This window comes from Orbicella faveolata, unplaced genomic scaffold, assembly GCF_042242905.1.
Source record: "Orbicella faveolata isolate gen_17 unplaced genomic scaffold, um_ofav_v1 contig_46, whole genome shotgun sequence".
Classification (NCBI taxonomy): Eukaryota; Metazoa; Cnidaria; class Anthozoa; order Scleractinia; family Merulinidae; genus Orbicella; species Orbicella faveolata.
Window position 1 is genome coordinate 11,048,630 of NW_028301576.1, and position 23,185 is coordinate 11,071,814.

The 23,185-nt window shown below is 37.0% G+C and overlaps 1 protein-coding gene across 3 annotated transcripts; it reads right to left on the reverse strand.

Annotated features, from left to right (window-relative positions):
* Window positions 1-72: 72 nt before the first annotated feature.
* LOC110052365 (ras and EF-hand domain-containing protein-like) lies at window positions 73-22,610 on the reverse strand. 3 transcript variants are annotated; one of them, XM_020758483.2, is made up of 25 exons: window positions 22,165-22,610; window positions 19,930-20,082; window positions 19,494-19,584; window positions 18,746-18,841; window positions 18,475-18,546; window positions 17,965-18,080; window positions 17,451-17,519; window positions 17,081-17,135; window positions 16,367-16,479; window positions 14,461-14,686; window positions 13,516-13,716; window positions 11,340-11,446; window positions 10,759-10,813; window positions 10,330-10,362; window positions 9,650-9,738; window positions 8,995-9,106; window positions 7,688-8,482; window positions 6,260-6,325; window positions 4,894-5,100; window positions 4,348-4,483; window positions 3,994-4,075; window positions 3,495-3,609; window positions 2,747-2,866; window positions 1,931-2,007; window positions 73-1,665 (listed from the first exon to the last, which is right to left on the reverse strand). In XM_020758483.2, the coding sequence occupies exons 1-25, from the start codon at window positions 22,494-22,496 to the stop codon at window positions 1,560-1,562; spliced, it is 3,624 nt and encodes a 1,207-aa protein (XP_020614142.2). In that variant the 5' UTR covers window positions 22,497-22,610; the 3' UTR covers window positions 73-1,559. The 3 variants fall into 3 exon arrangements, with proteins under 3 accessions (XP_020614142.2, XP_020614144.2, XP_089133522.1); XM_020758485.2 differs by lacking the exon at window positions 13,516-13,716 and having other exon boundaries at window positions 22,165-22,608; XM_089277396.1 differs by lacking the exons at window positions 7,688-8,482; window positions 13,516-13,716 and having other exon boundaries at window positions 22,165-22,601.
* Window positions 22,611-23,185: the final 575 nt, after the last annotated feature.

Genomic DNA, 23,185 nt, shown 5'->3' on the forward strand with positions numbered 1-23,185 from the left:
TTTTCGAAGGACTGATATGGAAAAAAATGCTCCTGTTTAAATTAGTTTTCTGCATCAAATCCCAGTCACCAATTCAAACAGATTAAGTACACATCTTTATTTACGCCCGGCCTCAGCTCGGCCACCTAGACATTTATGTACAAAATCCTCGGCTATATTAACATGTGTATTTTAATATCTCCGTAAACGATGGAGTCAATGCGTTTTTAAATAAAAACTTGTAAAAGTATGAATGCATGGATAACATATAACTGATTCGTCTAGAATCACACATGGCACAGTAAAAACAACAGGAAAACCAGCTTCCTCAAAAAGTTGAATTTAACTGGCGCAACCCAAACCAACCTCGTTCCCAGGGTCTCTCTTCTTTTTTTCGCTCTGGGTGGGTGGGAAGATGAAAAACCCTGGGAACGAGGTTGAACTTTAACGTAACGAACAAGCCCTGAAGTATCGATTAAAAAATTAACATTAAAGACAAATTTACGTTAAATTTACACGGACAAATTCTAGAAATAAACGAACATTGAAATCCTATCAACACTAAAACCTTGTTTCCTATTTTAAGAAACCTTAAACCTTAAACTTTATGTCTCGCAATGTCAATGAAATTGCGGTGTCAACTTTTCTTTTGTTTTTATTTAAAGGAAAAGAAAGTCCAATAAACAAACCTTTTTAATTATTGACAGAAAAAAAAAACTAGTCATACGGGAATTACATTTCTTTTATACACCAAGCAAGGTTCGTTATGCTCTAAGTTGCGCCGCATTCAAGCTTCTTTTCTTTCTAAACATCGCTTAAATTACTCTTCCATTCCTGATGGCCTGTGCTTCGCTAAGCAAAAATGTTTATACAGTAAAAAAAAAAATGGACGAAAATCTCTAAAAACTCTCATTTCTCCATATTCTATGTCAATGAACTATCTATTTACAAAACGTTCTTAGTTAAAATTAACAACTCTTAACGCTGGTGAAGCTTAAATACACTTATTTCTCTTCTAGGTGGCATGCATTCACGGTCTAGTGAAGACAATAATTGAATAAATAAATTAATGATTTGAACAAATACGTTATGAATTCTTGCATACATGGTATGGTAAGACTAGAACCCGAAGCATAATTTAAAAAAATTCCAATTGAAATTTGTTTCAAATACGAATTATTTACAGTGTAAATATTAACTAAAACTAAAACTTAGTTTTCTCTGTGATGGATAATAACAGTTTCCCAGGTTGAATAAGATTGTTTCACAAGCAAAACTGGCATCGTTCAAAATCCATTCAAGAATTCTCAATTTCAGGTAGCTCTCGAAAAGCTCAGAACAACGACATGCTAATTTCCCGCCTTTTTCAGTACACGGAACAAGATACCGACTATGGATAATCTCCATAGAAGTTCTCGAACCATTTCCGAATTTTTGCGACCAATCAGAAATCGCACGAGTACACCGAAAGAAAGTCGACAAGCTGCTTAGTAGCCTCTCCTCGAACAACAACCGCGTTTTAAGACTAAGGTGTTTCAATGGTACTTATCCCTCCGGTAAATTATACTCGAAACGCTCAACTACGTAGGGCAACAGTTCACTTTCTTCTTGCTCTTCTCCTCTCCTTCCGTCAATTTTAATCCATTGCTTTCTTCTACCTCCGTGTCCTCAACTTTTCTGAGCAATCTACGACAGATGGCAATAAAAACAATGAATTGCAATTCTCAATGCTTCACCTCTTCACCTCTTCACCCCTTCAAACCCAAAACCTAATTCTCCCTACTGAATACCACACATTCCTCTTAATTTTACTTCTAAGAATCTGAAGGTACATCAAGACAATATCCGGTTGTTGATGATTTTTCTTTATTCTCATCACGCATCTATTTGTAAATGTATTGACATTGTAGGGAGAGACTACAGACTGATGAAATAGCCCAGTGATTCTCACCTGCCCAGTTCGACGCAGGCTTCCGTTATATTTCTGTTTTCTTTCGAGCTCGTTTCGATAAACAAAGCGCCATATTCCTGTAAACAAACAGATAAACATATAAGGTCTGTCACCATTTAGGAAGGCATTTTCTAAATTATAGAAACACGAGTGGATGTTTGGGAGAACGAGAGATGCTGTGGGAACACAAGCCACAGGCGAATGGAATCCTAAAAGACTATTTCCCTTGAAATCAAAAGTAAGCACGTTTCTGAGTTTTTCAGGGCTGTAGCTGGTAACAGGGAGACCAAGGCATTTACGTCCGGCTTTTTTTTTTCGTTGTTGTTTATAATCCTCACAAACAACCTAAATAGCTAGAGAGAGAATTTAACCATGGACATTGCGAGTCATACTTTTTCATGCACGTTGCTTCAGTCATATTTTTTTTCGGCTACAGCCCTGTTTTCTCTTACAAACTCCCTAAAGATTGCGCTTTTTTAAGTCCCTGCCATATGTCACGATTTCTTGGTAATTTTTGTTCATAATTACTTTCAAATTGAAAGGGATTTCGGTTTCTTAGGTAGAAAAACATCAAAAAAGTAACAATATAAACCAAAAATAAAGGGAGGTTATAACAAAGGAAGGTTAAAGCGTGTTAGCAACGACAAGCATGAAAATATTAATCATTTTTTCAAGCCGTGTAGTCGTCACGAAACTCTTTTAAGCTCTTCAAAGACATCTCCTAATTACAATTCAATTCAAAACTAAGAGAACTAATCAAAAATGGGGATTGGGAGGGTGGGAAATAGTTTTCGGCTATGTTTATAAATTGTTCACCTTTGCTAATCTCTCTCCATTTTCCGCTGTTATGACGGTCTTGCCTTCATCGATATGTGATTGGCGCAAATCAATCTTGTTACCGCATAGCATGATGGGAATCGGCTTTGTCGTGCTATCCTGTAAAGGAAAAACAAGAACAATTTAAGACGAAATCTGACAGGAAATCGAGCAAAGTCGGTTTTTAGTGGGCAAAATCCTGGTACAAGAATATCTAAGTATATTACAGTCCTTTTTGAATTTTCTAAAAGCTAAAGCTATAAACAGTTGCCTGTAATAACACTATTTCCCATCAAACTAAACAAACTAAACTTCAAAGATCAGAGAAACTGCGCAAACACATGTAAAATTTCATCATCAGTTTCATTTCACCAGTACTTTAAAGTGTTGCACATGAACTTCAAAATTTGTTTTCGACATTTGGTGTTGTTAGAATTGATTTCTTTTGAGAGGATAATTATACAAAATAGTTGCACAGAAGTTTGCAACACAGTGCAGACAACCTTGGTAAAAAGTACTTGTCGACTTGTTACTCCAACTTGTGGTGTATTCCTTCTTAATTATACAGCAACATTTATAAGTAAAAACTACTAGCCATGCTTACAAGAGATTTACACCAATCTCGAGGAAAGAAGTACAGAAATAGAAACGCTTCTGTCGGAGGATACGAATAGAAGGTTCAAACCTTTGTCATTTAATTAACAGTTCGACTTCTTAGAATATAATGTAACAAATTTAAGCTGAGTACCTCGATGGCTTCCACCCAGTCACGGACATCAATAAAAGATGTTTCGCAAGTGACATCGTACAGAAGTAATACACCATCAGCCTTGCGGAAATAAGACTTAGCGATACTTCGGAACCTAAAACATAAAACATACTTAGTTAAGGAGCATCGAGCGTATCAGCAATGTGGAAAAGGATGTTACACACTATAGGCCAATGGATGCAAAACAGAACAAGAAAACACATCAGATGAAGAAAACAAGGATCTCCTTGTCAATAGACCATTCTAGAGTTGTCTGCTCAGTGACCTGGCCTTGAACTGAACTGCCACTACACTCAGCTGGCAAACGCGTCATGCTGACTGTGGTTCATTCTTTACACTTCATCAGTTCATGTTCCAAGTAGGTCACAAATCGTGCCCCTAAATGTAAATCCTAATTGTAAAAAGATCTAAATCCTTATTCTTAAATCTAATCTAAATCTCACAGGACACCTACTGATACACTACATGACGTTATTACCTTTCCTGGCCTGCTGTATCCCATAGTTGAAACGCGACAGTTTTATCATCAACAACAAGTGTTTTCATCTGGAAATCCACACCTAAAAATAAATAAATAAATAAATAAATAAAATTAACGAGAACATCAACAACTAGCTACTTCAAATATTTCAAAAGGTGTTTAGTAGGCTAAGCTTACAACGGAAAGAAATTTTTGCGTTTCATTAATGGGTGAGTAGCCTTATACTGACAGAGATTTTACGTGCGATAAAATTAATATTGTGAGTCTTGACGGAGCATTGTCTGTGTTCTTAATAGGTGATTAATATTGGATATTAACACTTAAGTGTTGAAGCTTGCACTGTTTACATACCAAGCGTGGAGTTCAGCGCACTGTGGAATCTGTTCCTGCACAGTCTGAGTATAAAGCTGGATTTACCCACTGCCGCGTCCCCTGCTAAAACCAGTTTGTACATGCGCTCTGGTACATTCCCTTCCACTACTGATGTCTGTAACACAAACAAACACACGTTATTTACTGCAACTTGATTCAAAAAATAAGCCAAATGCGGGCCGACTGAGCTCCATTCGCCAAGAAAAAATCTGGGGCGAGTCTCATCTCGCAGTCACTTGCGGGATCGTAGCTGGCGACAATAGAGCTTCTCGTCAAGTAACGATCCCACAAGCCACTGCGAGATGACACTTGCCCCAGTTTTCTTCTCATTTCGTAAGTGGCGAATTAAGCAATTAAGTCAACCCTGCTTGGCAAAGAAGTGCCATTTTGGCAAATTATCGTTAAATTACCGAGTAATTTTACCTGATACTGTTGATGATGAATATACGAGGCGAAAACATCTTATTTTTGTCAAATAAATGCGTCACTTATTTACTACATCGTGACATGCTGTAGCTTACTTACATGCAATGGAGTGTTCGAAGAAGCCTCGGACAAAGAGTCAGAACCAACAGCCGCACCTCTCTCTCCCTCGGGCGCCTCTGTCTCTGTATCGGTATCACCTTCAGACTCCGTGTGATCCTTTGCCATAGCAACCAACTGGGCTAACTCCTCGTCTCCTACGTCATCTTCGTCAATGTCTTCGTCATCCTCCTCAATAACACTCTTGAACTGCGACGCAACAAAATCCAACAAGTTCAAAACATAAATTCTCCTTGCGGATTCCTAAGTCCTCTCAGACTTTGTTCTGAGAATTCGGAGATACATCTGAGGCCCCATCCATACTACACCGGAGAAATTTGAAAGCGCAGCTTTATTTTTGCGGTTAGGCCTAACGTCCACACTAATTCGTCACGAAAACGGCGCTTTTCGAAAACGCTCTTCAAACCGGAGGGATTTGAAAACGGCGACTTTGCGTTTTAGTGTGGACAGAAAAATTGTTGAAAACGATAACCTTACAATAGTCGTGATATTCCCCTGCTCGAGGTTTACTCAAATACAAATGCAAAATGACCAGTGACTGATGCGTTTTCAAATTCCTCTAGCGTAGTGTGGAAGGAAAACACTTGATGCGTTTTCAAAGTGAAACGTTCGTTTTCAAATTCCCCCGGCATAGTGTGGATGGGGCCTGAAAGACAATATGATATATTTACTTAAGACCTAGGTCTGTCTGCGTGACAGTCAATCGTTACCGTAGGGACACGTGGACAATTCGATCACCCTTGTGGTTCAAAGTGTTTTAAAAATATGAAAAATTCATTTTTTTATACTGTCAGCTTCAGTGTTTGAGAACCTATCAAAGAACCGATGATGCAATAGCAAAGTACTCATTGAAATTTTATGGCAATTCTTTCAGTCAATTTTGTCTTGCAGTCCATTGTTATAAGCCGCAGAGTGGTTATGTTACTATGATATTATACAAGAAAAGCGTTACACCTATTCCTCGGCCCCAGTGTTTAGCCGAGAGACATTTTTTAGTGCAATACGTGTTAACTGTTATCAGCAGAATTAGCATTAGTTCTCATTTTCAGCGCCTTGAGCAAGGAGAGTTCGCGGTTTTTAAAAGAGAATCTTACCGTCTTTATTAATTCAGTTACATTTTTGACACTTAAAATGCGACTTAGGAACGCCAACTTGCCACGACTTTCAGACTACTCGTGTAAGTTATAAATTGACTGGACAGTGAGAATCGTAAACTCTTCGGGCAATTATACGAAAATTCAAGGTTATAGTTTCGTTTTAGCTCAAATGAAAGTCAATTTAAAAACTACTGTAAGTAAGAATAGGTTCGTTTGACTTTTTACTATTACGGCAAGTTAGTTTATTTCACCTGAGCTTCAAGTTCAGCGCTGAACGCGTCAGGTTTGCTGCTATCTGACTCGGGAAGAGAGTCGGTCTGTTGAAGGATCACACAACGTGCATGCGCGTTAGGTTTAGATTCATGCGTTACCGGTCTCCTTCCTCGAGTCTTCGTTCCTTACTGCGCATGCTTGGCGAAATCGAGCGACTCCAGAGTTCCGTTACAGGCTCGATTTTGTTTGGTTTTAAAAACAATTGGAAATGAACGGAAGTAAAACACCGGCGTTTAAATTGAGCCAAGTGTTTGTCTGGTAGGCATGCACAATTTAACCGGAAGTCCGATATTTTCGGATTACAAATCGGATCTTTCCAGGGTCGCTCGTCGGAACGAAGACTCTGGGTACGAGGCTGATGAGTTACTGTATATCCCTTTAACTCTCTAATAAGCTCCAGAGCGCATTTGAAGTCATTTAGGTGGCGCTAAAGATTATAAAAATTCCGTTTTATTTTAGCAAAATAGGAATCTAAGAGAAATGAAATCATTTTAACTTATGCTGACTTTCAAAGTTATATCATTGTCACCGAAAGGCCCTTTTCAGGGAATGTCAATAAATTTTGTATTGGATTGTATTGTATTGTATGTGAAACACTGAATTTCTTATGCGGTTCCAGAAAAGGTCTCTCCACGAGGAAGTAAACCCCAGAAACAGGCTATAGTTAAAATGATAGGTTACGTTTATAAAGTTTAATTTTATTTAAAAAAAAACACGACAAACATTAAAAAAGAGGTGAAAGTGGGGAAAGAATTTGGTAATCTATCTTGTAATCCATTTTTAAATCACATGAACTTTCACATAACCTAGAGCAGAAGACGTGAGCATGCACTTATTTTATTTTAGATAAAGCCGTAAAGTTAAATTAGAAATGTTCTTCACGTAGTTTCGTTTAAATGTCTTTAACCTACTGACGACTTTCTTTCACTTAGTGTTACTATTAAGCCGATAATTTAGGCAGGTTTTTAGGTCAGTTATCAACGGTTTTTAGTTACAGTTTACAGTAAATAGCCCAAATCCAATTTTTTATCACATAAAGGCAGTTCGTTGTTTAAAATCTAAACTTATATGTTAATCATTTTATCATGTTACGTCAATACTGTAGTTGAAAAAGGTTAAGAAACGTAACACGGCTGGGTTTAATTAAAGTTATGTTTAATAACATTGACCTTAACAGTTTAACTTAGTAAAGATCAGGGTTTCTCGAAAACAAATGCCCTTAAAACAAAATACCGTGCAAAGGTGCTGTAAAAAGTATATTAAAAATTAACTATTTAAAGTTTAATAATTACAATTTTATTGCTTTACAGAGGAAATGGCTCAAGGAAGTTTTAGAACGCTTTCGCTTTTGACCTATTTACGTTTAGGATTAACTTGTTAACTTGTTTATATTTTAAGTTATTTACCTTAATTCGGTTGCGTCTTATTACCAGCGAATTTCGTCGTTTAAGACTAGAACCCTCAGCGAGATCAGCTGGAGCTGTCCTAGTTTCTTCATCATTTAGAAGTCTTTCAGCGACATTTTCTCCGTGGAATATTCTTTGTCTTGGTGCCGGCCGTCGTATCAGCTGCTCCAGGTCTTCGTGATTAACAGTTTGAATTTCAGAATGAAAGTTCTGTACTACCGCCGGCTCGTGTGAAGCGGCGATAATTTTTACTTTGGAATCGTCTCTTCCTTCCGCGACGCTTTCTCTACTAGAACGCAAAGCGTTCAATTTCTCAGAAAGCTGCCAAAACCCAACTCCTTTTCCAGAGTTGATTCCTTCGTCGCTTTGCCATCGCGACGTAGGCAACGACCTAGTGCGCTCACCAACAAAGTCATTTCTCTTTCTTACTTGCTCCATGCTGTTCCACTTACCCGCTCGCGCTATAGAAGGCCAGGCGGACCTGTCGCCTTTACTGTTTGATTTATTGAATAACTGTTCTAAGCTCTTATGCCTGCAAGGCTTTCTCAAGTGACTGTTTCGATTAAAAGGCGAGTGCGCATGAATGTTTGTGTTTCTTTCAATGTTTGCTGCTTCCTGCTCTTGCTGTTGTTGTTGTTGTTGCTGATGTTGCGGTTGAGGGGGGCCTGGTTCGTGTTCTGTATCACTATCCCACACTACGTCATTGGCGCGTTCTTGTAGTGTCACGTGACGTTCATGTGGGGTAGCCGCCAGTTTGGAAAGTTTAGGAGCAGCTTCAAAATGGCGAGCATTTATCTGAGTGTTTGATTGAAAAACGACTGTTTAATTTAGTTTAGACTTACTTCTTTAACATTTCATTTATCGCGAATTTACACGAAAGCAATTGCAAGACGACGTGCTTTAGTTTGTTGGTGTTACTCAGTAGGTTTATTTTCAGATTTATCCTGTTTATCAGTTTAGTTCAATTTTTTTCTCTTTGATTATTTATTTTTTAATTTTCACTAGGGTTTATACACCTAAAGCAAGAAATTAAATTTATTGTCTGTATTGCAGACCAGCGATTGGTAATTCAATAGACAAAAGTTTTAGCTACATCTACCCAAAGTTGATTAACTGATTGAACGACCGACCGTACGTACGTACGACGAAACGACAGTCAGTCAGTCAGTCAGTCAGTCAGTCAGTCAGTCAGTCAGTCAATCACTCAATCTAACGCACTTCATATTCCTGTGAACGACTAAGCTGAGTAACTCACTGTCTATACACAACACTGGATATAAAAAGCGGCAAGTAAGACATGACAATACCGTCATGGTGTTGACATCAGACTCGGGTTCATATCCAGACAGCTCATCAGCTTCATCAGCCTCGGCCTCGGCGCCATCAGCAACATCATCTTCAGACTTGGGTCCTTTAAGACTAGACGACAAGGCACAGAAAAAATACATCAGTCGGTATCTTGGCAAATAATATGTGAATGGCTACTTTACGAATTGTCTGTTATGTGGCTGTCACCATATTTTCATTGGAGAATAACAACATTACCATCTCGGAATCTGCCATTTTACGTTTCAATGGTTGATACCAGTCGTGCGCAGTAGCTTTGTGGTGACAAGCCGACGCGACAGAAAGAAGTCAGGACTTTCTAAGAAGTGGGGGGGGGGGGGGGGGGGGGTGCGCGGGGCGAGGGCATCCAAGAAGACTACATGAGCACTCCCATCCTAAAAGGCGATGTACGTGTGATGTGATCACAATTTAAAGACTCTGAACCGATCGTATTCGGCGAAAATTAAGTTAAAAAATATAATGTTTGAGCACCGCTTTCAACCCCTTTTGAGGGTGTATGTGGGCCATATCAAAGAGGGTGTCCCGTACAGATTAACAGTTACCCCTTGGGGAAAACAGAGAACCGCCGGACAAAAGCAATGTTTTCATGATTAATTATTAATTGAAAAGACTCACTGGTTTGGAGTGATGCTGCGACTAGAAATGGAGCCATAATCGCTGTGGATGCTGGGATTTCTCTGGCATTTCTCGCTACTTCTACGAGCCTGGTAAGAAACGTCAAGTACGTTACTTTAGATTTTGTATATTTTATTTTATTAAACATACAAATGTCTTTGATTCACTTGAAATCCTGGTCCCAGATTTTCAACCCGCAATCAAGCTAGTCTAGGATTACCGAACAAGAATATTCATTTCACTTTACAACTTTTCAGCGTGTTTTTATTTCTAGCTATATTTGCTATCCTCCAGTCATGATCTCAAACTCGACAAAAAAACACCATAACCTCGACCATTCTCATCATATCTACGTACACTAGTTTTATTAGTTTTATTATAGTCACTCGGGGGCAAGGAACTAAGCATTATTACAGTTATTACCTCTTACTTGTGTTCATTTAGTTATAGTCATTTTACTGTGATTAGTTTGTGCAATTCTAACTCATTAGGTTTCCCTAATTAGCAGCAGTGCTAAATCTAAATCTTATCGACAAATAAAGTTATACTTATTATTACTTTAATTCAAGGTTTGCGTTATGCAATCGGGATATGAATGGCCTTGTATTAGTGCTATTCAGTTTTCCGGTTAACTAGACTTGGTACATTCTAAATCAGGGAATTTTTGGTATGATAAATACCTTAGAGGACTTTGATCGTCTCCCAGTCAAGGCCTGCAATTAGAGAGATGATTTGAATGCGTTAATGTGATACGTTGAAAGGAGAAGAAAAATCGTAAAGGGTCTGTACTTCAGGGGAAACATTTAGTTCATAAAATCCATCACAGTGCATAAAATGAAATAATCTTTACAAACTCTCAGTGAATGTACAGCAGATAATATGTATGGCAAGTTGAAACGCTATTTTTTCATAGTCAAGTTTGTGTATAAGCCAATCTATCTCCATCCTGCCACCCTGAGCCATCCTTAGTTCCCAATCCGTTCTAGCCAGTTTCCGAGTATTGATTCTAAAACTCTTAACCATTATTGTTTAGTTTCTTAAATTAAATAGAGGTATATTTTAATTTAGAACTTTTATAAATCGATTTTTTTTAATGGTTGTCTCCGTACCTCGAGTGCTGCTCGTAGGTCATCATTGCTTTCGCATAGTCTCTTGTTCGTCTCCCTATTGAAAAGAAATTGCCCAAAACTGCAGTGATCCACGTCAAATGCGTTTTACACACACTGGCTTATACAGTAACCACAAATGACCTTTTGGCGAATTAGGTAGACCGTTCAGCTGAAGTCTGCATTCCAACTCGGTGGCCCATCAGCATTTCTTTCTTTGGCTGACTTAAGCTTCGAAATTAAATACTACAGCCACTATTCGGTATATACTAAAAATAATTAACATTTTTATATAGCTGGCGTTTTTCCCGCTACAGGGCGTCCATTCATTGGCTGGTTCATGGTCACATGACATCTAACAATGAAACTGTTTCCCGCTAAATGCCATGAGCGGGCAACATTGCGAAAACTATGACATCAAACAGGAAACAGTTCATCTGTTTTGCTGTATAACAATTCACTCAATGACTGGTCCCTTGGAGAACAGTGAATTTTGTTTCCCTCGAACCTCAAACACTGCGATTCTCGGGAAACAAAATTCACTGTTCCCCTCGGGATCAGTCATTAAGTGTTAAGTGTCTTACTGTAATATGTCCAGTTGCTTAGTGAATGTTTGTCTATCAGATGATCTCAATGTATCATACGCTTCATCTTCTTCTTCTTCTTCTTCTTCTAAATCTCGATAAAAATTCTGCAATCATCATTCAAAACACAAATTTTACATACAGTTCTCTGATTTGGCCAATGCTGTATAATGTTATTTAAATCTTATTTTCTTCACTCATCACCTGCCATCTCTGAAAAATGTGCACTATAAGCTACATGTAGTAACAAAATTACACAATAGTGAAATGTTCAAAAGTCTTAAAGACATAGAATTGTATTTTAGGTTGATTCCACCTTTTAGCATACCATTTAGTTTATGACACATGATCAACTATTCACCTGCCACATAATTGTTATTACCACTTAAAAGTGTGTTTATACTCATAAATGACTTTTTCAAAACCATTTTTATTTATTCACAGCAGTCACTTTAGCCTAAGAAAGCAGATTTCTCGTCCCACATTTTGTCTTCATCCAGCTCAAGAGTCATCAGAGATTCAAGCCATAAACATTTTTCCTCTCGTTAGAAAGAAAATACTCAGCTTAAAGGCTTGTGTGCATACCAAGATTGAAGACAATACCAGTCACTTGTATGATATTCCATGGTATACCACTCGAAACTGTTAAATAACTTGTAGTTATCAGCCATAAATAAGAAATATTGGGCTTGAATCTCAGATGTCTGTCACTTACAGATGAGTGTGGAACATCACATCTGTTTTCTTAATTTATAGTCACTTCATTGAGAAGAAAGTTGTTATATTAACAGTCACATGAGTTTAAAGAACTTTTTTTTAAACAGAATTTTATAGTTTAGTTAAGAGTGTCATACCATTGGCAGTTCCTGTGTTGTACTGTCAGTGTCAGATGTCTCGCTTGCAACAACATGTCGTGCATAGACTTTTTTGACAGGTGTCAGTGCTGCCTTATTTGTTGTGCTCTTTACTTTGTCTACAGTGTGCAGTGGTGCACTGTCTGTGGTGCAAGTGACAGTCGGTGAGAAGGTAACTGACGCGTTCTTGCGTAGTCTGTTGTTTGGTCCAACAACCTTACTTGAACTTCTCCTGTCCAAGACCCCTCTTTTCAAACGCTGTTCTGTCCCTTCTGAATCGGAGTCATGCTCCAGTGCCGCTAATCTTGACTTACTATGAGCATCGCTAACATTTCGTCCGCGTTTATTTTCTTTCACAGTTTGAGTCCCTTTGCCCGGTACTTTACTTTGCAAATTGGCTTCAGCTCTTTTTTTGACAAGGTTTACATAGCTTTTGTTTTTTCTTGTCTCGCTCTTTTTCACAGCATAATCTTTAGTATTACTCTTTTTCAAAGAGGGATCTTTTGTGTAACTGTTTCTGAGCGAGGGATCTTTTCTGTCACTTCTCCTCAAAGAAGTGTCATTCGTATCGCTTTTTTTCAAAGCTGCATCTTTGCCTTCCTCACTTGGTTTGCCTGTTTCCCTGTTTTTAGTGCCTTTTGACAGTTTACCAAAGTATTTTCCAAATCGACTGCCGAATCGTGAGCTGTTTCTGTTCCTCTGTAGTTTGTCACTGTCCTTACAAGTGTCGGATTGTTCACTAGTGTCCATGTCTGACGTCAAATGTGTAGTGTCTTTCATTTTACCCGTTTTACCCTGTTTAGTTTAAAATTTATTTCAGGTTAAGTTGTTATATTATTTGTTTAAAGTTTATTCAACATTAACACAACCTTGTGAAAAATGCATTTTACCAAACAACCTTTTCTTGCCATACAAAAAAAAAAAAACAAAAAAAAAAAACAGACTGTCGGTAATAATTTTTTTTAATATTCAATTATCTATTACCTTCATGAAGATCCTAAAGAAGCATGTTCCAAATTCAAAACCTGATTCTCTCCATTTAATTATTGCTGTGAAATGCTTTTAATCTTAGGCCTTGGAATTTGATGCTATGGCAAGAAAATATCCTTGCTGATGAATCTTGCTCTTCTCATTACTTGTTTCCTAAAAATATATATATTATATTATCAAGAGGACAGGGACGAGATTAAAGATATTTTTGTTGAAACAAGAAGTTCACCTCGTCTGTTTTTAATCAGAACGAGGTTGGTAAGACAGCATTTCCACAAGTTGTGTTAATGTCCTTGTTTATCTTGTAATGAGCTTTTATTCATGAAGCCTACCATGGTGCAATACCCCAGAATGACAGGCTCGTCCAAGAAGGACTTGTCCTCAGTAGCAAGATGATCATCAACTTCGCACGATTGCCTAGCAGGTGGTAATAAGTGATGTATCTGGCCGGTCTCCCGGCTGTTTAATATGCCTGCATTGTTGTTATAGTCTAATTCCGTTTCACACTCTTCTTCTGATATGTCTTCAGGAACCTGGAAGTTTGCTTGTTATAAGTTTATGACCTCCTCGCATTTAATTTTAATTTATTAATTTAATATTTATTCAATTCTTTAAATTTATATTTACATTATATTATTAAAGTTAATTTTTATAGCAAAGGCAAAACCTTTTTTGAATTCTAGATTCAAAATTTTTGTGCTTCAAACTTATTTCAGATATTTTAATATTTCAATTAAAGTTTATATTGCATTCACTGTACACTATTTACTAAAAGATGAAATATTTCATTTCGCAGCCCTAAGACCAAAACCAGGAAATTTATTTTTATAAAAATAAAAATTAAGCAGTTTTTTAATGGGTCTTTTTTAGTTTTATTATGGTATTTAGCAGTTTTTTAACACAAAGTTTTTAATATTTTAGCTTTTATTTGAAGCAAGTCATCTCCTTTAAAGTGAGTTCAAAAGTAGCCACTGTTTATACTAATAGTGTGAGAAAACTTGATTAAGTTCTTAGAGACAAGAATTTAAATAGAAAGATATGAATATCAATGCTAACAACCTCCAGCTTTGCAGCAGGCTGGCAGGAAAATCCAGTCTTACAAATTAAACGTGTGGGAGAAAGGGTCAGGGAGATATATACACCACATTACATGGCAGGAACAAACGCACGAGCGAAAATCCCAACATTCTTTTCCATAAGCGATTGATGAGCATGGCTTCTGTCTATGTGCATGTCTAGCCGTTGAAATAACTTTACTATAAAATGTCTTGACTTACTGACAGCTGCTGCACCTGCATGAGCTCGGTCATCAATGAGTTTTCATTTGTTAGTGCATCATCGTCAACTTCACAGCTCTGCTGGCTGGGAAGCAGTGCGGAGCCTCTTCGAGAGCTGCTGGCACTTTTAGATGAAGGTAGTGGTACGCTTCTTGGAGTTGTTTGTGCAGATTTGCCATCTACAACATCAGGTGTGGATTCTTCCACCAACCTTGAGGGGGACCGGCTTTTAATGTGACAGAGAAAATATATATGAATACCTTAAAAAGCCAACAAGAAATCCCCCCAAAACATTTATGTCCACAAAAATAATCTCCCTACAAATATCAAATGTGTATACTTTATAGCTCTTATACCAACATGTAGTCGCCCGCCCAAATTCTCAAACAATAGCAGTTGGCTTGTATAGAATCATTAAAATCTTCAGAAAGGTGTAACTTCTTCTGATTACAAGATATTATTAGTGCCTTATTACAATTGAAGAGCTACAGGGTCCGAAATTGCGCTTTCCTGGTCGCCAATGCAACTAAAAATTTTGCACTGGTGACCAGAATTTCACAACTGGTCACCAGCGGGCGATTAACTATTTCATGCCACGATAATTACACAAACAATAACTTTGATTTTCATCCAAATCGATTAAAATAAAATTCAAAGCCGCCCGCCAATTGACCACTTTTTACCTTTCCGCTGCTTTTGAAGTATAAAACCAATTTTCCTGTTATTATAAATCTACCATAATGTTTCACAGTCACGATCAGTGTGAAGCCTCGCCGTCGTGTTTCTTCAGCAGTTTCCTGTAACATACGTATTGCGGGCGCAAGAGGCCGTGCGTTCTTTGGTCATGAATATTTATTCAGTCAATGTGGTGTCCAAAGATGTTCTGAAATCTTTCCGTAATTTTTTACAAAGTGGAGACGGAACATCCGCGGAGAGATTAGCTGAAGATTTAGATATTCTCTGGGCGTCTGTCAAAGTGGTCAAAAGATGATTTCAGCACTGGTTTGATACCTGATGACATCCATTGCAAATATTTTGCCGGCAAGCACGGAAAAATGTGCCAAGATGGACAGGCCGGAAGGAAACCATTCAATCAAAAAGTAGTCAGCTAAACGCAAGTTTCTACCCCCAATGGAAAGACGAATTTTCATGGGTGGTCTTGACAGAACGCGAAAGGAAAGATCGTTTTGAACATAGAGCAAAGAACCGAATGCCAGTTTTTCAGTCGGGTACATTTCTTCTCCAAAAGGTAGAGACAAGAAAAGGTATAAAGTTGACTTGAAACATTTGCCAGTGACATGAAACTGCGTATATGGCCAGCATTCGATTCGTTTGTTGTGGTTTTTCAGTGGTAGGTGTATAAATAATCAGCGTGTTTGTACTTAATCTTATTCGTTAGCGGAAAAATTGACATTGAGGCCCCAAATGCGTTCTCTTCGTTCTGATTCTTAAAAGAAAAATTGGTGACCAGAATTTTCCATCTGGCTACCAAAAATTTTGGTTTGTGTTTCGCTGCAAAGGAAAAATTTTATTGTCACTTTCTGGCGGCCAAATTTTTCCCTATGGCGACTGAAAAAAAATTTCAGTCACCAGTTGGCGCCTGCCTAAAAAAGTTAATTTCGGACCCTGAGCTAGTATTTCAGTTTCTGTTGAACAGTATCCTGAATGCAATGCTTTTTGTTTCAATGATCCTTGTTATTATTGTGTTTAAAAAGTCCCATCTAAATGTAACTTACAACCATTTTTAAGCAAAATTCCTTCTGAAGTTAAATACTCGTAAGATCAGTCACTCATTTACTGGCAATTTTCACAGTTAAAGAGTTTTCTTAAACCTCCTCACCTGAACCCTAATAACAAGTTTAAGGCTCAATCTACCACAAGCATGTCGATTACATGAGGTACCTACCTGTTAATAGGTGACTTGTTTTGAAATGTCATGCTGGATGTCGGTGAGTAAAGTGTTGATATTGAATGCCTCTTGTTTGGTGAAGGGCTTCTCTTGTCACCACCTTTTCTCGACTGTAAGAGATAAAATTGCATCAAGTTTTATTCCCTTAAAATCCTTTTCTTTTTTTTTAAAATTATGTCCACAATCTGATCATCAATAATTAAACAATGTTAATTAACAGAAATTTTGCAAGAACAAGTGTATTTCTTCTGTCATCTTCAAGACTAAGAATAGAAGATGTCGAGATCTAAAAATAAGTTGTGACAGATTTTTAATGAATTATTGAAATACAGTAGAACCTCACCCTCTGACCACCCCTAATTCAACCATCTCGTCATTATAAAATAAATTATTATTGTTTTAATTTGTAGTTCTGTATTGCTCTTGTATTGTATTATCTATTGTCCCTAGACATGAAATAGATGCATTAAAAAAAAAAATTAAGGCTACCTTTTTGGGACCAAAGAAAGTGCTTACTCAGTAGTGTCAATAGTTTTGATGAGAAAAGAAAATTTTAGTCCAAAGGTCTGGCTCTGTTAATGAGGCTCCACTCTATGTGGCTATTACAAACTAACTCAATTGGGATATCACTGTACAGCTAATATTTTAAATTAGTAGGTATCCTTTCCGCCGACCTTTATATTGGATAATTTGTTCCAAAAATACTTTTACCTCTAAAGCTGCTCTTAAGTCATCATTTGTGTCATGAAGCTTTTTATTTGCCTCACTGAAAGTTAAAAAACATCAATGGCAGTTAATAAAATTTTTTTTACACCATTGTTAGCCCTTGCAGATTCAAGGAATGATAACTTCACTGAGACAATTTTTGATCAGCGCTTCTTTATATATACCTATTTTGTTTACTTGCAGTTCTATGAAGGTTCAAAAGTATAAACATTAAACCAAATGAAAAATAACCTTTCTGCAGCAGTAACTGTTCGAAAGTCTGTCTATTTGCCATAAACTTTTGAATGTCGTCTCCAGGTGGAGATATGTGTAAGATTGCATCAATTGAGTTTGCTACTTAATTCAGCCAACTTACTGAAGTAACTGAAGCTGTCTTGTTAAGCTCTCCTGTTCCAGTACACACTCCATTACAGTTCTCTTCTCACTGCCAAACAAAAAGTAGACAGATTTAACCCACTGCCAATGAAAGTAATGTACATGTATTCTCCTTCACCCATTATTGACAAATAAATAACGAATTGACAGATAGACAACCAGCCAGACAGACATAAAGACAGACAGACAGTCAGATAGATTGATAGAAAGAGTGATTGGTCAATTATTTACTCGCTGAGGTCAAAAGAGCACATAATTATAATAAGTAATTCAATTTGTGTGAATTGTATGGGTCCTTCACAATGCCATTATAATTTAATATGGCAGATTGATAATTACTGTTGGACAGCTTTGAATTGATATTTAACAAATAATCAATGAATTTAAAATTTGCTACATTCTGTTTATATAAACATAGAGTATTCGTATCTCCACATAGGGCTCTCTTTTTCAGTATTCACCCTACCCCCCTGTTAGCAAAATTGATCACTTACGCCGCAAACTGTGTTTCCTGTTCTTCATAATCGTTTCTAAGTTGAGCAAGCTCACTTCGCAAAACAGCCAGATTTGTTTGTGCATCTGTTAGCTGACTCCGCAGAAATCGTATTTCCTGCACAATGAACATATATAAATAAATGAATCATTGAATCAATTCTTAAACATACTGACAATTATTAAACATATAGAACACAAACTGAAATTGACAACCTTTTGTAAAGAACATGTAGAGTCACTATGTTATTTCTAAAGACTGTGTAATCACAGGTTAAAAACCAAAATGCCTAATGAGGTTTAGTTTTTTATTGCTTGTGTAAAATATATTTGTCTTGTACAGTGAGGAGAAAATAAAATTACAATAAATGTATTGCTTGATATGTGCCCTGCCAATAGGTTTAAAAAGCATATAATACATCCTTTGTTAATATTTTTTTTTTCAGCTTAAACACTAGGTGGCTGCACCCCTTTAACACTATTCAAATATTGCTGTTATGATAAGTTATTACCTGAACTTTTTCATCAACTTCTTCTTTTATCTTTTGTTCTTCAGGTTCTTTCTTCTTCAGCCTTCCCTCAAGCTGTAACAAACAGCACCCAATCAAGGTTAGCTTTAAAGGTTATTATAATTCAAACTAAAATGAACAGGCTGAAAAAAGTGAATTAAAGTAACATGTATACCACTCTTAAAATAAATACCAAAATGGAATTTGGTTTTCTTTTTACGTTTTTTTTACATATATTTTACTTAAATTTGTTACCTTCCGTTACATTAATTACCTTTTGTATTCTTGCAGATAATGTCTGTATCTCCTTATTTTTAGTCTCCAATTGCCAAACAATATCCAAATTAGCCCTCTCTTGTTTACTTCTTTCCTGGGAAAAACAAGGCAATACCGAGTCAGACTAATAAACGTGATAAACAGATCTCAACATTCTTTTTAAGACAAATGAAAAGGCAGCTTGAACCAAATAACTACTTTTATGAGTGCCAAATGATATACATATACTCAGAAAATTCCTCAGGCACACCAATGCAATACAAATAACACAATGTAAGCAATACAATACATCCTCCTCCACTGCCAAATTCATCTGCTCAACATTAACTAACCAAAAAATAATTATTAGGACACTGGACATGGTGTAGATGAATAACCTCTTCCTGTCAGGGTGGAGAGAAAACCAATTTTTGGGCTTATCCTTCATGTAAGCCGTGAGTATGATCTAAAAGCTAAACCCACATTCTCACTAGCTGCGCCCTATTTTTTTCGAGTAAAAGTAATGAATTTAAAATTAACATCACTACAATAATTTAATCTCTTCAACAGTACTTAAGCCTGTGACTTGAATTTGCTATTAAAAGAATTTCGTAAAGAATGACTTGGGCATCAGGCAAGAAAAGGATAAAATCCACCAGCAGTAACCTGACCAGGAAATCCACTAGCACTGAGCTATTGGACATGCATGGCTTTCTTATTAGCACACTGCCTGTAGTAGCACACTGTCTGTATGTAATCTGACCAACCTCCTTTCTGATGCGCGTTTCCATCCTCTGCATCTGTTGCTCGAGCTCGCTGTCAAGTTGATCCATGTGTTCAGTATGTTTCTCACATGTCCTGCAGAGACAAAACACATGTGCAAGTGATTTATTACAAAACCATCCTGACTTTACGAACATGCATATATCCCTCTACATTTGAATACTTTACTATATAACCTATAACTTGGAGTAGTCAACCAAGCATCCTTTTTAACCTTAGTTCTCAATATAGAGAAAATAATACAGGTACATGCTTTGTTACACGTATTTTGCAACTTCACTCAGAGTAGAAACAATGTCAAGATTTGCCTAGAAGGAAGGGCCAATTTCTTATTTTCTTCTACATGTATGTTTAGAAGCAGGTCAAAAATCAGTTGGATACTGAGAATTACAAGTACATACAAAGGGTTTTACAACATACCTCTTGAGGGCATCCTCCAGTCTTTGATTCTCAGATGAGTAATGTTTAACATCTCTGACAACACTGAACAGAAAACTTTCCAGTAATGCCAGAAGTTGAGGCGAGTCAGCTGAGGTTTGCAGGTAGTGGAACAGCTCTGAGACATAGTCTTGTCTGTGGAGAAAATTAAAGCAAATTTAAAGAGCTATTTGACTGCAAACCAAAATTAGAAGAAATAAGTTGGAATATTTAAAGATAAGATACTTCAAAATAATTAAAGCAATGCTTAACCTGCAGATTTGGAGCAATATTGCTCCTACTATTGTTAGGATAAAAACACAACTTACCAACTAAAGTTACCGTAACCAGTACAAGCAGTACAAGTAACTAACAGAAAAATCCCAATTTTCAATCCTCATGTATAGAGTAAATCAAGAACACAACCTTGCCCAGAATTTTTTTTTACAACATGACCACATGTAGGTGACATGTCCAAGGTTGTGTTTTAGAAAATAAGATCGCCGCTGTAAATTTTACCACAATACTTTGTAGGGCTCGACTTTAAGGAAAAAATCTTGGGGCCAGCTGGCCCCTAAGTTTTCAGATTGTCGAGCTCTGCCTTGCGAACCAAACACAGCTCATTAGGTACAAGGAAAACCTTATTTTTGCAATATTTGTCCAGGCTGTACTAATGACATAATTTGTGTTTGCTAGGTTTGAAGATTTTGGAACTTTTCTGTTTGTAAATTTATGAGAGTTGTTTACTTTTCCTCATCCTGCGAGCAAAGCCTCTTTTATCTCTCTTTGCTTTATCATTTTTTACAAGCATATGTACAGTAAGAAAAAGCTCTGCTTGCAGGGTGACTTTTCATGCACTAAGATTTATAGGTTAATGTGGCATTGCCATCATTTTTCTGACTAAGGATTACATAATTGCACATTCTTGCTACTCATAACTTCTTACATCATTAGTGCATATATCATGCACAGCACTCCGTTACATTTTGGGATCTCAACAGGGAAACAGAAATGACCGATGACATAACATCTTATGGACTTTTCGATACGATAAACGTCTATTTTGTCGAAGTGCTCCAATATTTTATTGAATGCCTTCAGAGAAATTGTAGTACCCTTTTCTGATTGCTTAAGTGCTACATAAGTGTAACACATGAAAGCTTGATACCAAGTGGAGCAAATTTTGGAAAATTTTACACACGAAATTTTAGAAAATTTCATACATAATTCTTGCTCATTTTAAGGGGATTACAGGGATCAACGTTGAACAATTAACACATTTACTCGACAAGTAAATAACATTCCACTGCAACAGCCAAATTTCCTTTATGAAGAACTACCGCACCTTCAAAATTCAAGACTAAGTTTCATACGAAACTATTATTTTCAGGTAAACAACAAGGCTAACCTAAGCGCAAGCGCAACACAAGGTACGAAAACACGGATACCGAAAGCACTATACAACCCAATATACTTAAGTAAGTTAATTACATTCCCACTTAGTGAATAACTACCTGGCTGTATCGAAGAGAATTCTCTTAAACCTTGTACAACCATATACTAGCCTTGATTACGATGACGTCTACAAAATGGCGCTTTTTTGCATTGTTTTAGTGCTTTTCTAGAACCCATTCTTCTAACCGAGATGCATTACAAAATGCTAATGTCTGACAATTTACACGTATTTCGCGAAACAAAAACATCACCAGAGTAATTACATTTTCCCTTGGTCGACTATTTCTAGCTACCTCAGTTTGTACCAAACTATCTCTCTGCAACTCCGTTCAGAGTACTAATACAATTTTAATATAATTTTGCTGCGATATTTTTATGCGGAATACTGGTTGTCATGATAATTACGACAATTACGTATGCACGTTGATTTATTGTACATCGTACCTCATACCCGCTTGCTCGAGTACCAACTGAATCTCATGCAAATCCAAAGCAGCCATGATCAGTAAACTAATGAAGTTTCTGCGTGATATAGTAGTAGCAATTATACCTTTTTCAACAAGGAAGCAAGTGAGCGGACGAACAAAGATACGAGTTAAAAATTAACTTCAATTTGTCGCCAAAGTAAATGTTTTGATTAACGTATCACGTTTCATCTTGATAAGCAAACTTCCTCGTAAAAGATAATCGCTTTACCTAAGCGTGATTAACCTTTCAAAAAGTCAAGAATTATAAATTTACTCATGTGGAAGAAACGTCGGCAAAGTAAAAACCAGTATTTACCCTGATAAGAGGTCCCTGACTCCAAGGGCATCTAGAAGTTTGTCAAACTTTCTGGTCTCGCGGACCTCCACGCTTGAAAGTTCATCGATGTCGGCATCGAATAAAGAACAAACTCGCTTGAATCCCTTAGAAAAATCTTGCAGACTTATCTTCTTGTCTCCGTCCGCGTCAAGTTCATTGAACAAGTTGCTAACTTCTTCGATTGTCAAATTCAGCTCAGAGCAACAACAAGCGAGTTCCGACTGTTCGATGAAGCCATTTTTGTTCAAATCCCAAGCGTGAAAAATATCTTTGACAGTGCGGTCTATATCAGCATTTTCCTCTGAAGCCATACTATTTCATTAGTTGAATATACCAATATCAAAAATAACGGTAAGGTAGAGAGAGATTGGCCGTCGCAAAATGATCATTCATGAACCAGACGCGTCATAGACAAATTTTTTCTCGAAACTGCTTTCTTGAGTTTTGCATAAGAATAGAGAAGCAACAGGTCGGCTACCAATTAAGATAACAACGACAAAGAGATTAACGGAGAGCCAGTGACATATATTGTTCGTGGGTCAGGGTTGCTTGGCCGCAAAATCGTCAATGACGACCACTCCAAGTGGCGAGTGAAATACGTCAAGTAAATGAAACAACATCATGCTTTCAAGCAGACATTTTATGAACTAAGAATTGTCAAGAAGAGGGTTTACTTCCCAGGTAGTAATAAAATACTGTAAGTAGTTTTGTTAAAAAGTCTTTTCTTATTCGAAACAAAGGAGTTTAACCAAATTATCCCATTTTTTTCTTCAGATAAACTGTTTAAGAATTCTGATATGTTAAAAATTTGACTAAGACAAAGTGAATTGTAATGAAACAGGACATCATATTGAGTATAAGAACACGGTCAAATTCAGCCTTAATTGCTGACAAGGAATATTTTTATTCCTTTTTTTCCTGCGTCCCATTATTTAACGACATCATCTCAAGTGAATCATAAAAGATTCGGGTCATCAGACCTTGCCAGTTATGCGGAACT

Bases quoted from the DNA above. Each gene is read 5' to 3' on its own strand.
- LOC110052365 (XM_020758483.2), bottom strand. From the start codon at position 22,496: ATGGCTTCAGAGGAAAATGCTGATATAGACCGCACTGTCAAAGATATT. The intron at 18,842-19,493 runs GTTGGTCAGATT...TGTTTTTCCCAG, and splicing joins AAACGCGCATCAGAAAGGAG to GAAAGAAGTAAACAAGAGAG. The intron at 10,814-11,339 runs GTAAGACACTTA...TCTTTTCAATAG, and splicing joins AAGCAACTGGACATATTACA to GGAGACGAACAAGAGACTAT.